The sequence below is a fragment of the Ailuropoda melanoleuca genome, chromosome 6, assembly GCF_002007445.2.
Source record: "Ailuropoda melanoleuca isolate Jingjing chromosome 6, ASM200744v2, whole genome shotgun sequence".
In the NCBI taxonomy this organism is placed as follows: Eukaryota; Metazoa; Chordata; class Mammalia; order Carnivora; family Ursidae; genus Ailuropoda; species Ailuropoda melanoleuca.
Window position 1 is genome coordinate 27,110,797 of NC_048223.1, and position 15,564 is coordinate 27,126,360.

Consider the following 15,564-nt stretch of genomic DNA (forward strand, 5'->3'; position numbering starts at 1 on the left):
TTTCAATTAAATGAAAGAGCTCACTGATCACAGATAACAAATACAACGAAAAAGTTTGAATATTACAAGAATTACCAAAATGTGACAGAGATATAAAGTGAGTTGTTGAAAAAAAAATGGCACCAATAGACTCGCTCAACAGCACAAATCTTCAATTTGTAAAAAACCCCCACAGTATTTGCAAAGCACAATAAAGTGAAGAGCAATAAAACAAGGCATAACTGTAATTAAACTAACAAGGGTAACTTTTCTACTATCTTCAATTATGAGTTCCAGACTCCTAATTCCCTTTTTAGATAAAAGCTTTTCAAGTCAGAAACATAAGCCAAAGGAAAGACTGTAACATGAACTGAGAGCATGCCAAGTTTCTTCTATGAGTCTGATAAATATTCATAATGGCGATTATGATGCCAAGTCATTATTTGCATGTAAAGGTTTTCCTTCCTCAAAACACCTTGATCTTAGTATTTTGGGTTTCACTAGATTAAAAGCAGAAGTGAATCCTATTACAAGGCCACTTCCCTTTTCTGAATAAAGGGGCTTAAATAGTTTGGTGGCTTTCCAGGTTGGGGGTCCCAGCTCAGAATATCTGGAGGACTCAGCTTATGAGTTCATTCATGCAGAGTCCATTGGCATTCCTGTGCTTTGAAGAGCTGTTAGATCTCACAGGGTAGAGGTGAGTTGAGAAGGTGTCACAGAGGAGAAAGGCAGTCTCCACATAGGTCACAATTGTGTAGCTATGTACACTGCACATACTGCACATCCGTTATAGCATTTGGGCGAATAATAAACGGTCATTTTTCCTTCACTTTACTTTTAAAATCCTTAATGTTACCTCTATGAACAATATATTGCCATGAAGAATGAAACGCCATGGGCTAAAACACTACACTTGTAACTAATGTCTCTAAAATTGGGTCACATCAAATCTATAACCTTGAAACTAAGCATTTCCTTTTAGACTTCATGCCAATATACCCACCACTTAGAAGTATAAGTGCACGAGGGAGTGAAGTGGGATAGAGAACCTAGATAGTAACCTTGATGACCTGATGAACGAGGTAACCTCACTCAACTACCTGGCACCTGGAGCTCCTTTAACCTCGGTGCCATTTCCCTATCCTACACAAGCCACTACATGATTTGATCTAAGAACTGAGGTGGATAATGATTCAAAATGAATAATCAAACTTGCCTCCCAATTCCCCAAACCTGTAAGGTCCCTTAAGGATCTAAAAGTGTACTTCTGCTCACAAGAGAATAAAACAAATTACCCTCAACCAAGGTAATCTTCACTAATTCTTATTTAAAAGGTCATGTTGAAAAGTAGAATACAGGTGTTAATATGAAAATTGTAACTTTAGTATGGTTAATAACATTTCAATCAACAAAAGTGGGCAGGAAAAGACCATAAAAACGTAAAAACTCCACCACTTCTGTAGTATTATGCTTTAATATTAAGGTATTCACAAAACGTTGGGGGAGGAGAGAATTTTGTCGAGACTAACTTCTCAGAAGCCTGTGGCTAAGGCACTATGCTCGGTAAAATCCACGCAGCGGGAATAAAACGCTGTTACCCTTTCTGCGCTGACATTAAGACAATTAACCCGAACGGAAGCAAGTGTTTAGGGCACGCCTTCTCACCTCCCTCCGCCTTGCGCCATCCCCGCGACCTCCAGTTCACCCTAGAGCACCCCGACATTAGGTGCCAAGTCACAAGTGCAAAGAAACTTACTCTTCTCGGGAGGGAGTGGCCCGCCCGTGTCTCGAGGCCCCTGGCGGGTGGGCTCCGATACTGAACCGGAGGCAGGCTCAGGGCCCGGTCCCTCCTGGCCTCGACACCCTTGGGGGCCCAAGCCGGGCGCCCCCTCACCGCCCGCCCTGGCACCCTGTGTGACTCCTCAGACCCGCACCTGAGGATGTTGTCCGCATAGGTGAGCAACAGCTTGGAGGCCTCCAGAAAGGTCTCCGGGGTGTTCTGGCACAGCTCGGCCACAGCCGGGGACGCGGAGCCCGACGAGGTGCCCAGCGCCGCTGCCGCCATGCTTGAGCGCTCGCGGCCGTCGCCGCCCCTCGCGCGCCGCGTCCCGCACTGAGCAGGCGCTACAGCGCGCGGCCTCCTCTGCGGCGAGCCAGGAGGGGCGGGGCGCTCGACCCGGAGGTGGGGGGCTTGGCGGGGAGGGGCGGGGGCAGCCTCAGCCAGGCGGGCTGGGGGCGGTTCCGGGAGGGTCGGGGGTTTGGACCCGGAGTGACAAAGGTGTCGTAGCCCGGGCTTCGGGGCTTCGATCAGAAAGAAGGGGCGGGGTGCTTGGTTGTCAGGGCCCGGGGGCTTCAGCTAGGAGGGGCAGGGGAATGCTGGCCGGTGATGGGCGGTTTGTCCCAGAAACCCGCTCTTTAAGCGCCGCAGGGCGGGCTTCGATTGATCCAGCCACGAAGGTGGGGAAACCCTCTAGTACAACCACCCTTTTCCCCCCAAACAAAACAACCTTACAGCTTCCTCCTCGCAGAGTGCCAGGTGTTCCTAGACATGTGTGGATCAAGGAACCCCAGAAGGAAGGAGCAACAATTGTTTAAAATCAAACGGGTGTCTGTAAACTCTGCTGGGTTTCTGGTATGTAGATTCTTCTTAGAATTAGAAGAATGATTGAAAATCTTTTTCATTAAGTACCAGTTCAAATAGTATGATGTCTCTGTAAAGAAGTAGTTTTCAAACCGCAGGTTGCAACGTAGTGGGTTGTGGACTCAATTTACCGTGTGGTGACCAGCATAAAACATATATACCATAAGGACAAAATAGAATAGAATAAAATGGAAGGAGGGGTTGGCAGTAAAAATATGCATCTCACATAGTAAGGGTGGGTATTATTCTGTGACTTTGTTTCACAGATAGATCATGTCATTAATATCCTTTATTCCTTTTAGAAGATGAATCCTAGCTTCTTTAATCCATTCTCTGCCTCACCATGTCCTTGAAAGTGTACTTTCCCGATGGCTTCCTTCTTTGCAGACATACCTTTAAAACCTCAGCAAATATTTTTCTTGACCTTATGTTTTTAAGGTAAGTTATTTGTGTAAGTAGCTTATTTAAATGTTCTTGATGATTTATCTTCTGTTTGCTTCTTAAATTTGAAGTTTTCTTCCAGTATCTCAGAGCAAGACCTTGAGCTATGCCATCTGCTTCAATTTCCATTCATCTGCTAGATACGTGGGGAAAGTTTTTAATAAGTAGGTTTTTGGACCAGCTTCCAAGACTAGTGTGTTTAACTGATAGTATGTTACTAGCTGAGGTAATTAAAATTTTCAGTGACAAGAGAAGTTTCTTTCTTGCTCATATAACAGTTTAAAAAGCAGGTGTCATTAGTCAATGAGCAGCTCTCCTCCACGTAATGACTCAGGCTCCCAGGCTCCTTCCATCCTGTAGAATAGAGGTCAACAAACATTTTTTTGTAAAGGGCCAGATTGTAATGTTTAAGGCTTTGTGGCCACAGGGTCTCTGTTTCAACTCTTTAATTCTGCCACTGCACTTGTATTTCTGTAGACAGTACTGTAATATGAATGGGCATGGCTGTGTTCCCATGAAACTCTGTTTACAAAAACAGGCAGCCTACTGGATTTGGCCTGTAGTTTGCTAACTCCTGCCATAGAGCCTCAGATACTTCTGCATTGTTAGTGGTTGGGCAAAAGGAAGGCATACCTGCTTCTTAACCACATGGGCCCAAAATGACATACAGCATTTTCTCTACCATATAATTGGAGAAAATGGAGCCCCATCTAGATAAAAGAGGGAAGCCTGGGAAATGTAGTCCCTAGCTGGACATGTATTACCCACAACTCTGAAAGATGGAAAGATGCAGAGAAGGGGGCCTAGAATTATAGCTAGCTGTCTCTAACCACAAACTATATTCACCTTAATTTTTCTTTTTTCACATTTATTTATCCTTATAATAGCTTAAGGTTATTGCATACTATATAGTTTTTTGACTTTTATTTTTAAGTAATAGAACACTTTTTTTTTTTTCAAATAAATTCTTAGGAGGAAACCCAGTATATAGAAAACACCAAAGTGGAGATGCTCTGGAATTGAAGCAGGAGAGTGGGGGGGGGGGCAGGAGGGACAGAATGCCATCAGCTTATTGGCCTGTCTCTTGACAGAGATAATACCACCAGGCATTTGTGAGGAACAAGCAAACACGGTGTGAAAACCAATGCCGTAGAGTTAATACTGTGATAATGATGCAGAGTTTTAAAAAATCACAGAAATCATCATTGTGAGGGTAATTCAGTAAATTATTTATTTTAAATCACCTGAAATTTAAATCATTCCAAATTACTGTTCGCCAATACTCCTGTTGAAGTTCTCGAGTAACTACAATCTCTCTTGGATACCACCATTTATACAGCTGTTAAGAGAGTTTATTATAAGGGACTTTGACCTGTTCTTTTCCCTGTCTGCTTCTTCCACTAAGTTGAAAATATTTTGATTTTTCAGTTCCTTGAGAAAAATTGAAGATAGTAGGCTCCTCTTAATCTCTTTATACTTACCATCATTTCAACTAAAGGGTGTTCTAGTTTTAAATCAACGTTGAACTTTCCATTCTTTTACTTGATTTTTTTTCCTCCAAAATAATGAATTTTTTTTTTCAGGATTCCAACTTTATTAAGCACACCATCATTAGAGTTGACACATGGTGGCACTATTCTTAAATGGAATAGAAAAAAGAAATAACCCATTAAATTTCTCCAGGGTCAGTTTTGACATAGAAAAGAAAACATTGACCTCAGTGAAGCTTTTTAGAAATTGTATGGTGATTCACTATTGCATGATTGCATTAAGTGATTAACCAACAATTATTTATTGAGCACCTGTTGTGTACAAAGCAGTCTGATGGAGGACATAAGAGATTTTTAATCTAGTAGGAAAGACAAAACTGATGATCATACCTTACACACAGATAGTCCTTGAGCTGATGAAACAAAAAAGTTACTGTGAAAAGAAGAAAAAGTCATTTGGTAAAAAAACACACAAAGCAGTGTATATATACTAACCAGTAGAAGTGTATGTATTTATTCATTCATTTCATAATTCAGTCATTCACTAAATATTTATGAAGTGGCTACTAAATGCCGGGCACTGTGCTAGATACCATGAAGCAGTGAAGTAGATAAGCATGGGCCCTGCTTTCATGGAAGTCATAATGAGTTTATAGCCGTGGTTAGATCAGTATCAGCATCATCAGCAAGGAATATGGTACTAAATCATTTTATGGCTATTGGAGTATCATAGACATTCTTATCCCTTTTACAAACCAAAGGGAAGGAGATCAGAGGTAGAAATAGAAGTGAAATGACTTTTTGGTGGTTTTACTTTTCTACAAGATTTTAATTGATTTGTCACTCCTTAGCCAAGATAATCTTGTGATATTACAAAAGAAAAAACAGCACATTAAAACTGTGCTTCCTAGGAGTTTGGGTTTAAAGAGTATATTGTAGGTCTTTTCACACTGTAATTTCAACATATTGCATAACAATGAAAAGGGACAGCAAGTTTGGGTATTTCTCACTCACAACTTTTAGTTATTTTATAACCACATGTGTTTATTTAATTCCTCTTAAGTTAACTCTATGGTTAATGAATGAAGGTCATGCTAAGAAGTGACTGAATAGGCCTTGGATCAAGGAAGACACAAGGTCATACTAGGGTTTCCTAAACTATTTTAGGCAAAGTACATTTCCAAACTCATTTATAACCATTACTAACCAGGAAAAGCTGAGCTTGACCAAAATTCTTCTCTAGGGCTGGGAAAGAAGGAAGAGCACTCGGAAACAATCATTTCAAGAGACACTGTCCAGAAAGAAACAAATATGGCTGGGAGGATCAGATGCAGATTACATGGTCAATCCTTTATCCAAAAAAGGAAAAAGGACACAAATCTTATACCTGGGTTAGCATGTGAGCAACAGATGGTCATCTATATAAATATCTTGCTTTCTTGTTGTTTTTTAAAAATATTTCATGTTATATTTTTCCCTTTATAGATTCATAGTTAACTCTGAACAAATGAAGTTGTATTTTTTTTAGACACCTAGAAATAAATGTCTACAATCTGTTTTTGTCTCCATTCTTGTTAGACATTGCACATGGCATTTTGAGCCTTGCCCCAGATCCAATAATTTTAAAAAGTAAAAATAGCTTTATTATTACAAAAGTACTATTTATTATAGAAAAGATACTACCTAAGACTAAGCAAAAATGGGGGAACTTCACAATCATTGTACATCCTTGCAGATCTGAAAATATATTTTAAATGTTTATCTTACTATTTATTATTTATTAAAATAATATTTAATATATTTTAAAAGGTATATATACTGTTTTGTAACTTGTATCTCCTAACATGGTTTCAACATTTTTCCACATAACATTCACAAAATTATTTTAAACGGCTGCACAGCCTTTAGGTGTACTACAAAGTAACCCATTTCCTACCGTTAGGCACTTTGGTTAGTTCTACTTTACTATTATAAACAACTTTGGGAGGTACGGTAATAACTTTGAGGCTACAGTGATTTTCTTAATCCTTTCCAAGGATTTCAGTAGAATATGACAGCGTCCTTTCTCCCAGCAGATGGAAATATTTGGACATCATCATTACCCCGCCCCCCAAAATCCTTTCCTGATGGGCAAAAAAGCTATCTGATCGCGTCCTGATTATCGTCCTGTCACTGAGGTCGCACAAGGGTAGTTTCCTCCCGTGCAACCAGAGCCTGGCCGCCTTCCGCGGCCTGACCTCCACCAAGGTGACGCGGAGGAAGGGCCACCGGCCGCACCCGGCTCAGACGCAGGACGTGCGTGCGCGCGCGCACGAGCGGACGTGCGTGTGCAGACGGCGGCTGCGCGGCCGGCGCGAGGCCTGGTGAAGGTATCAGCTGCTTGCTACGCTTCTCCTTCCGCTTCTCTACCGCCGGATAGGGTGGGGGTTGGATCGGGAAAGGGGAGTCTGATGACCTGGGCCTGGTTTCTTTTCCTCTGGGAGTGCTTTCTTCGGGGGTGTGTGGTGGTGCTTGAGAGGCGGTGTGGGGAGTTGGCCACGCCCCTCACTCCCAAACCCCGCCCGAGTCAAAAACCCAAATTTTCTCCACATTTTGAAGACCAATAAAGTTCACTTACCCCTACCTCAAAGAATAGGCCCTGAAGTGTTTTTTATGTCATTAGCACCAGAAATACTACCTAGAATAAGGCCTCAGTAATCCTGATACAGGATGCTTCCTGCAGTCCATAAGAGGCCAGGAGTGCCTTCATATTTTTCATGGTGTAATTCTATTGTGGTGAATCGAATGACTCATCATTTCACCTCTTTGTCTTGGAATATCTGAGGTACTTACAGTCTAAAAAGGGAACTCTAAACAGTTGGTTTGACGATTAGTATAAATTAAAGTGATGTTAACGTTGTTTTCCCTGTGTTCATTAACAGCTCACACCGAGCACCTGAAAGAAGTTTTCAGCTATTGTTTCTTAGGCCTATAAGCTGTTTAAACAACAGTGATTACCTCCGCGTGTTGTGATCTGTTACAGGAATGTGTTTCTGATCATCTGAATCTCAACCATGTTGTCAAACTGCTTGCAAAATTTCTTAAAAATTACAAGTCCTCATCTATATTCAAGATTATGCCAGCGATTAATAGGAAGTAAAAGGAGGTTTTTAGGAACTGTGCCAACGTTCAGATTTCGTAGGCGGGTTGTCATTACAGGCATTGGATTAGTGACTCCTCTGGGTGTTGGAACTCAGCTGGTATGGGATCGTCTTATACGAGGAGAGACTGGAATTATTTCACTGGTCGGTGAGGAGTATAAGAATATCCCTTGCAGTGTTGCGGCTTATGTGCCAAGAGGTTGTGATGAAGGTCAGTTCAATGAACAAAACTTTGTGTCCAAATCCGATATCAAGTCCATGTCTTCTCCTACCATTATGGCCATTGGAGCTGCAGAGTTAGCCATGAAAGATTCTGGCTGGTACCCTCAATCAGAAGCTGATCAAGTGGCTACCGGAGTTGCAATTGGCATGGGAATGGTTCCTCTTGAAGTTGTTTCTGAAACTGCTTTGATGTTTCAGACAAAAGGTTATAGTAAAGTCAGCCCATTCTTTGTCCCTAAGATTCTCATCAATATGGCAGCAGGCCAGGTCAGCATTCGCTATAAACTGAAGGGCCCCAATCATACAGTGTCTACAGCCTGTACCACAGGAGCTCATGCTGTGGGAGACTCTTTTAGATTTATAGCCCATGGTGATGCTGATGTGATGGTGGCCGGAGGTACAGATTCTTGCATTAGTCCTTTATCTCTTGCTGGGTTTTCCAGAGCCCGTGCTCTGAGCACAAACCCTGATCCTAAGTTGGCATGTCGACCATTTCACCCAAAGAGAGATGGTTTTGTAATGGGAGAAGGTGCAGCTGTGCTGGTGCTGGAAGAATATGATCATGCTGTTCAACGAGGGGCCCGGATCTACGCAGAAGTTTTGGGCTATGGACTCTCGGGTGATGCTGGTCATATAACTGCACCTGACCCTGAAGGAGAAGGTGCCTTAAGGTAAAGACTTCTTTGTTTTGTTTTGTTTTTTAAAAAGATTTATTTACCTATTTGAGAGAGAGAGAAAGAGAGAGCGAGCACAGGGATGGGGTGGGAAGGGCAGAGGGGGAGGGAAAGAATCCCAAGCAGACTCCACATTGATCCCAGGACCCCAAGATCACGACCTGAGCCAAAACCAGGAGTGGGCCACTCGACCAGCTGCACCACCCGGGTGCCCCAAGACTTGTTATTTTATTTAAATATTTCTCCAAATAAGACATTTTATTAGACTTTCAAAGTAGGGAGTCCAATATTGTAGTATCTGCCCTTGGTGTACAGTATCTTTGATGTTTTTCCATTTTAGACAAGACAAAATGGTTTTGAATTCTTTGCTTTAACATGTTTGAAATATTTGAAAGCATTTGAACATCCTTAACAAAAATTAGATTTTAGTTAAGGCCTGTAAAGTTATGAAGAGGGCCATGTGTGTCTTTGCCAATTTTTCATGTTTCCAATTGTGCTTAGCAACTGTCAGAGTGCTTCCTCTCACAGTCCTCCTCTTTGGCCCTTCATCAGACTCAGACAGTAAAGTCAATCCTTCTAGTTGTGTGTGGTCTCTGTGCCATTTCAACAGGGTTCTGCTTTTATTGAATCAGTACTTTCTGACTTTTCACCACCCAGGGACATTAAAATGCAGATTCTGACTCTAGGCCTGGGGTGGTGCTAGAGATTCTGCATTTCTAACAAGCTCCATGAAACTGATGCTGCTGGTCTGAGGACCACAATTTGAAAAGCAAGTTGGTATTGCAGAAGAGATAGTTAAGTTAAAAAAAAAAAAAATCCCTGTTAATGTGTTAGCTAATAGACTAGCCTGCTTAGGTCATATTATGTTTTAAGCAGTTAACTTGACCACGGGTTGGCAAACCTTTTCTGTAAAGGGACAAATAGTATTTTCATCTTTGTAGGCCATAGGGTCTCTGTCAACAATTATTCAAATCTGTCTTCTAGTGTGAAAGCAGCCATAGACAATACATAAATGAATGGGTGTGCTCCAGTGAAAACTACAGTTGACCCTTGAACAATGTTGGGGGTTAGGGGCACTGGCCTGCCGTGCAGTCAAAAATTCCATGTATAACTTTTGACTCCTCCAAAACTTAACTACTGATAGGCTACTGTTGACAGAAAGCCTTACTGATAACATAAACAATGGACACGTATTTTGTGTATGTATTATATACTTTCTTCTTCCAATAAGGTAAACTAGAGAAAAGAATATGTTATTAACAAAATCATAAGGAGGAGAAAATACATTTACAGTACAATCCTATAAAAAATCCACATGTAAGTGGACCCACACAGTTCAAACCCATATTATTCAAGGGTCACCTGTGTTTGTAAAAACAGGCATCTGGCCAGGGCCACAGTTTACTGGCCCCTGAATTATGCTTTTGAGTTTAGTAAATCGTTCCTGGTGTCAAACATAGTAGCCAGCTAGATGAAGAAATAGTTATATTTAGGTGAAACCCTTCATCACACTTCACATTATACCCTGAGCTGCCTCTTAAGGAAATGTATGCAACCCAGAGATCAGGAACTAAAAAAGAAGGTGTTGACATTGATGATGTTTTCAGAGATTGTTCCAGAGAAATGTTTTATTTTCGGATTTGTTTGTTTGTTTTTTTGGCTTGGCACCATACTTCATTTATTTAGAATTCTTAAAGCCTAAATAGAATTTTGAAAAGGTTATTTGAAGAACCAAAGTAATGGTGCAGACATTTTTAGATTATTGGGAAATACGCCAAGTTTTACATTTAAATGTGAGAGAAAAAATTAAAACATGGTTATAAATTTTTTCTCCATATTTGGAATCACTACACACACGCACATGCACGCACACCCCACTGATAAAAAATTCCTAGAAGAAAAACTATTCTAGGCTTGAGTGAACATGGTTTTTTCCCCAGGGAAAAATATCAATTCAAATAAATGGAAATATATTTTGTTAGAGATTATAAAACCCATAAGCCTGTGTATTTATCTCATGGTGTTGAATCAGTCCAGGTTACTGGGGGTGACTCATTATGCCCATGCAGGTGGCATTCTAACTCATACGGTAATCCAAGTTGGGGTTCTGTTATTAGAGGAAATGATTTTCTTCATCCAGCATATATGTTTATTTCTTTCTCATAAGGCATATAAAGACTCCTGTGTTCAAATTAAACTTAGTTCTGATAAATTTCTTTCCTTATTTTATTAGATGTATGGCTGCAGCTGTAAAAGATGCAGGTGTACAACCTGAAGAGATATCCTATGTCAACGCACATGCTACTTCCACCCCATTGGGAGATGCTGCTGAAAACAAAGCTATCAAACATCTTTTCAAAGACCATGCACCTGCCCTTGCAGTTTCTTCAACTAAGGGAGCCACGGGACATCTGTTGGGAGCTGCAGGGGCGGTTGAGGCAGCTTTTACTGCTCTGGCTTGTTATTATCAAAAACTACCACCTACTTTAAACCTGGATTGTACAGAACCAGAATTTGATCTCAATTATGTTCCATTAAAGGCACAGGAATGGAAAATTGGGAAAAGATGTATTGGACTCACCAATTCCTTTGGTTTTGGTGGTACTAATGCAACACTTTGTATTGCTGGCATGTAGGACAAATCACTTATAATTAAACATAGATTTTTTAAAAAAATATTATAAACTATATTAAGCTGACAAATAAAATATATAAATATATCAATATGTATCAATCTATGTATAAGTCTATATATCAATCTATATCAATACCCAGATACCCTTAATCTGTGTCAGGGTTTGTCAACCCTGCCACTATTGATATTTTGGACAGGATAATTCTTTGTTAGGGTAAGAGGAGCTGTCCTATATATTATAGGATGCTTGGCAGCACCCTCATCTTTACCCACTAGATTCCAGAAGCACTGTCTTCTCTAGTGATAACCAAAAATGTCTCTAGACACTGCCAGGTGTTTTCTGGGTGGCGAAATCATCCCCATATAAGAACCACTGATCTCTATTTTTATAATACTCTAGGTCAAACAACTCTTTGATGTTTCACCTGCTCTTGTCCCTTCCACAAATATTTGGTGAGTAGCTGCTCTGGGCTAGGCAAGGTTGTTGCATTGTACAACTCCAGGCATGCCATTCCCATACAACATAAGGAGAAGGAATACAAATATACCTGGGAGTTTGCCTCATTGATCGACACTCTTTGAATAAAGCAGACAGCCAGCAATGAGCTATTTACCCCTTCTATCTAGCTAGCTCTCTTTTCTTCATTTTATCTGTACAGAGATGCAGTAAATTTGTGGCGGTTCCCTAAACGTCCAAGTCATGAGTTCTCTGAAAGAAGGAGGTAAAATTGGTTTCTTACTCTTTTTGTATTTATGGTGGCATCTAGTGATTAATGGAGATAAAGGTCCTTGGGAAGTGGAGCAGAACTTGTTGGTGACTCCAGCCACATCACCTCAGCCCCCCTTCATTGCAGCTGTGGTAGACTGTTTGTGGCTGCTTCTAATGTCCCCCACAAGTGCTGGTGGTGCCTCTAATTTTCCACCTTGGGGCTTTTTCTAAAGATCTTTTGAGATCTCATTCATCCCCATCTGGCTGCAAGTATTGGGGAGGGGATAGGGACAAGTTCCCTAGAGCAACAGTCAAAACCAATAAGGGATTGGGTTAGCGGTCAAATGCGTCAGCCTCCTCTCAGAGGGATATCTAATGTTCTCCGCAGTTCCTCAGAGGGTTTCTGGTCAGGTAAAACTTCAGTGCTCAGGGCATTAACCAGCTCAGTAACCCTCTTTACTGGCTTCCCCCCCCTTCCCTCTCCTCTCTCCCTGATTTTTTATCCTGCTTCCAGGATCACCTCCCAAACAAACTACCTTATGTTAGGCTCTGCTCTGTGGGGGACTCAAGCTAAGCAAGAAGTATGTGTTGAAATGGGGGTTTATATAGCAAAGGGATGGAGTAAATAAGTGGATAAATGGAACATGTATATTTCTGCAGAACTGAATAGTTTTGTACACATTTTAATAAGCTGGATATATTGTCTACCCACTGACCTTGACTATAGCATTTTATCCCCTGTATGCCCAAGACTGCGGCCATGTTCATTCAGTTATAATCAGTTTTAATTGTCATAGGCACATATTAATTTATTCAACCAAAATTTGTTGGGTGCTAACTATGGACCTCGTTTTGTACTGGCCACCAATGATAAAGTGATATATCAGGGAAGGTTTCCTAAAAGAAGCTGAGCCCATAAAGGTGAATAGGTCTCATCCAGGTTAAGAGGAAGAGAGGGAAGGAATGAAAAGTCTTCCAGCCATGAGAAATAGTGTGGAAAGTTTAGAAAAGTTAGAACATTTGTACTAAACAAATACATAATAGCCTGAGACTGGGGATGGTGGTGGGGATGAATAGGAGATAAAGCAGAAAATCTGGTGGAAGTCAGGTCACAAGGAACCTCACAAATTTTGTTAACAGCATGAAAGTAATGGGAGGTCATTTAAGGTAAGGTTATGATGGTTTTGTAAGGTGTCAACTTGGCTAGGCTGACCTACACTTCCTAGAATTCTCCCTACTGTATGTTTTCGGTTAATGCTGGCCATAAGAGGTTCTTGTAGGAGATTGGAGGGGGGAAGTGAAGCAGCAGCCATTTTGTAGCAGATCCACGTCGGGGCTTTGCTGGCTCACCTTGATGTGGAGGCAGCGGCTGAGCCTGCAACCGCTTCTTCCTTCTGCTTCTGGATCTTCCTTCAGTTTCCCTGACTCCTGGACCAGCTATGTGTCTAGCTCCATGATCATGAAGGGCCCCAGCTTTGCCCTCGCATCCCCAAAATCAGAAGCAGCAAGGTCTGAGTGGTTTCAGTTTATTCTTGTGGTTGTGGGTTCCAGCTTGTTACTGAACCCTTACATCCATCTTCCCTTTCCAACTGCCTGCCCTGTGGACTTCAGATTCCAGCATCAGAGGAGAACAGGTGAACATAACAGCCTTACACAGACAGTTAGACCACTTCTCCTAGAAGAGGAAGCTTAGTGGGACAAGTAGTAGCTGCTAATGTGGCAGTAGGTTTCAGGTTCACACTGGCCCTCGTCCTCCCCTTCATCCACTATTCATCCTAAATTCCCCCTCGCACTCAGGTGTTATCTTGGCGGGCCTTGCTGGCTCCCCTAGTGGTGTGACTGAAACCTTCATTCCCAACACCCTGGGCCCTAGGCAATCAAACCACACCTTTTCCAGACAGCAGTTGCTGTTTGTGTCTAGACCACTGGCATCAGGAGTCAAGGAAATACCAGAAGGTGCCCAAGTACACCACCTAGATTCCACACATATTCTCCCTGTCCTCCTTGTAAAGCAGCACCACCTTCTTCAGCTGATGAGGGTCAAATACCACAGCCAGTATGTTGACTTTCTGGGGTCTGGGCACAAGGAGTCCAAAGTGTCCTAGTGGTAACTACAGTTTGTTGTTCAATGAGACACTTTCTGTGTTTCCTGGCAAGAGTCTGTACACCCTTTGGAGACCAGAACTTTTAATACTGCAGAGCCCAGAGTTGCAAGGATGGGAAGCACAAAATTCCCCATTGTGATTGGATCATTGGGAGTGATGATAAGGGGGCCACTCCTGTTCCCCACACACTTTGTGTTCTTCTTATTGGGGATTTGGCCCCATACAGAAGTCTTTGATTTCAGCATCTGCTGCATCCTGAGGTTGGCACCACATTCAGGAAATTGCTTCTGAGTTGCTGATTCAGGTTTGCCTTTAGAAGGCTGTTCTAGCATTCTCTGAGGCTGGCTGCTTCTGGATGGTATGACATGGCATACAACTCGGGGATCCCATGTCATTGGCTTGTTCCCATGGTCCATCTCCTTTGCTGTGCAGGAAGTGCCCCTGCTCAGTACTGGAGGAGTCATAGAGAGGATGTGTGTCACAGACAACCAAATCTCCATGTTAATCACATTATAATGAACTCTTAACCAGATCTTTAACCATAGCTATGTTTAAGTCTTTTGTCATTTACAGACAGTTATTGTTGCACTCCAATTCTCTTGCAAAAGTGTTCCTGCAAAAGTGCTTCATTTTCAAGGAGATTCATTAAAAACACTGACAAGTACAGGTGTCTGATTATGATCATGCCACTGAACTGAATAAGAATTTATAGAACTCTAATGGAAAAACTGATGAGGATGTCTCTAATTTTTTTGACTTTTTATTGGAAACATTGTTGATTTTGTTTTGTTTTTCCAGATTTAAGAAAACTTTTTCTCTTTTTTCTTAAGCTGTCAGCAATTTGCCAACATACACTTTTATGAACAAAGTTGAAACATTTATCTTTTCTTCCCTACCTGATCCCTCCAGAATTTGGAAATTCTTAATGTATATTCTTATTTTCATGTCCATATAGTTATTCACATAGGTTCAATAAGAATCTGTTCTCCTTGTAGCAGGAAAGAATTACAGGAGCCAGTGAGCTGAACTCAGAGCAATTTGGCTGGTGATCACTCACAAGCCCTGGCCATTAACCCTTTGTACTGACAGTTGGGCTATTCAAAAGGGATTAGCCTCATGGCTTGGACCAGTGGGAAGCTGAGAGGTGGATGATCATGAATAAGCTCTTGTGAGGTCAGAATATGTGGAAAGACATTTGGGTTCACCTGCAAAGGCCTGAGACATTTCTCACTGCCTTCTACATCCCGATCATAAAGCACTGACACCTCCTGGCAATCAGGAAGCTAATGCCGTTGCTCTGCACGAGCCCTCATACTGACCCTTCAGTAGATGCCACCTTAGCGCCCAGGTGGAATGGCATATTGCCAAGAATGCCAAATTGCCCTTGAAATACAGTGACTTGGTTAATGCAGTAACAACATGTCTTGTGTGTTCTAAACAATGCCCAAGGCAATTGCCAAAAGATTCTAGGGTCCTTCACTGGAGTTCCCAACTAATGAGGGTTTGGCAAGTTGATGACGTTGGCCCC

The 15,564-nt window shown here is 41.7% G+C and overlaps 2 protein-coding genes across 11 annotated transcripts in view; one reads left to right on the top strand and one right to left on the bottom strand.

The window, feature by feature from the left end:
- The window catches only part of NGLY1 (N-glycanase 1), a 56,761-nt gene extending 54,680 nt beyond the window's left edge, over positions 1-2,081 (bottom strand). For both annotated transcript variants that reach the window (XM_002926442.4, XM_002926441.4), the window contains exon 1: positions 1,914-2,081. In XM_002926442.4, the coding sequence (XP_002926488.1) occupies positions 1,914-2,044 (131 nt within the window). In that variant the 5' untranslated portion in view covers positions 2,045-2,081. The remainder of the gene's footprint in view (positions 1-1,913) is intronic.
- OXSM (3-oxoacyl-ACP synthase, mitochondrial) lies at positions 1,687-11,307 on the top strand. Of its 9 annotated transcripts, none has more exons than XM_034662083.1 (6): positions 1,687-1,934; positions 2,494-2,611; positions 2,923-3,058; positions 5,795-6,920; positions 7,473-8,584; positions 10,821-11,307. In XM_034662083.1, exons 5-6 carry the CDS (start codon positions 7,605-7,607, stop codon positions 11,221-11,223), a joined length of 1,383 nt encoding a protein of 460 aa, XP_034517974.1. In that variant the 5' UTR covers positions 1,687-1,934; positions 2,494-2,611; positions 2,923-3,058; positions 5,795-6,920; positions 7,473-7,604; the 3' UTR covers positions 11,224-11,307. The 9 variants fall into 9 exon arrangements, with proteins under 9 accessions (XP_034517974.1, XP_034517973.1, XP_034517978.1 ...); XM_034662082.1 differs by having other exon boundaries at positions 2,508-2,611; XM_034662087.1 differs by having other exon boundaries at positions 2,508-2,611; positions 2,926-3,058.
- The last annotated feature ends 4,257 nt before the right edge of the window (positions 11,308-15,564 follow it).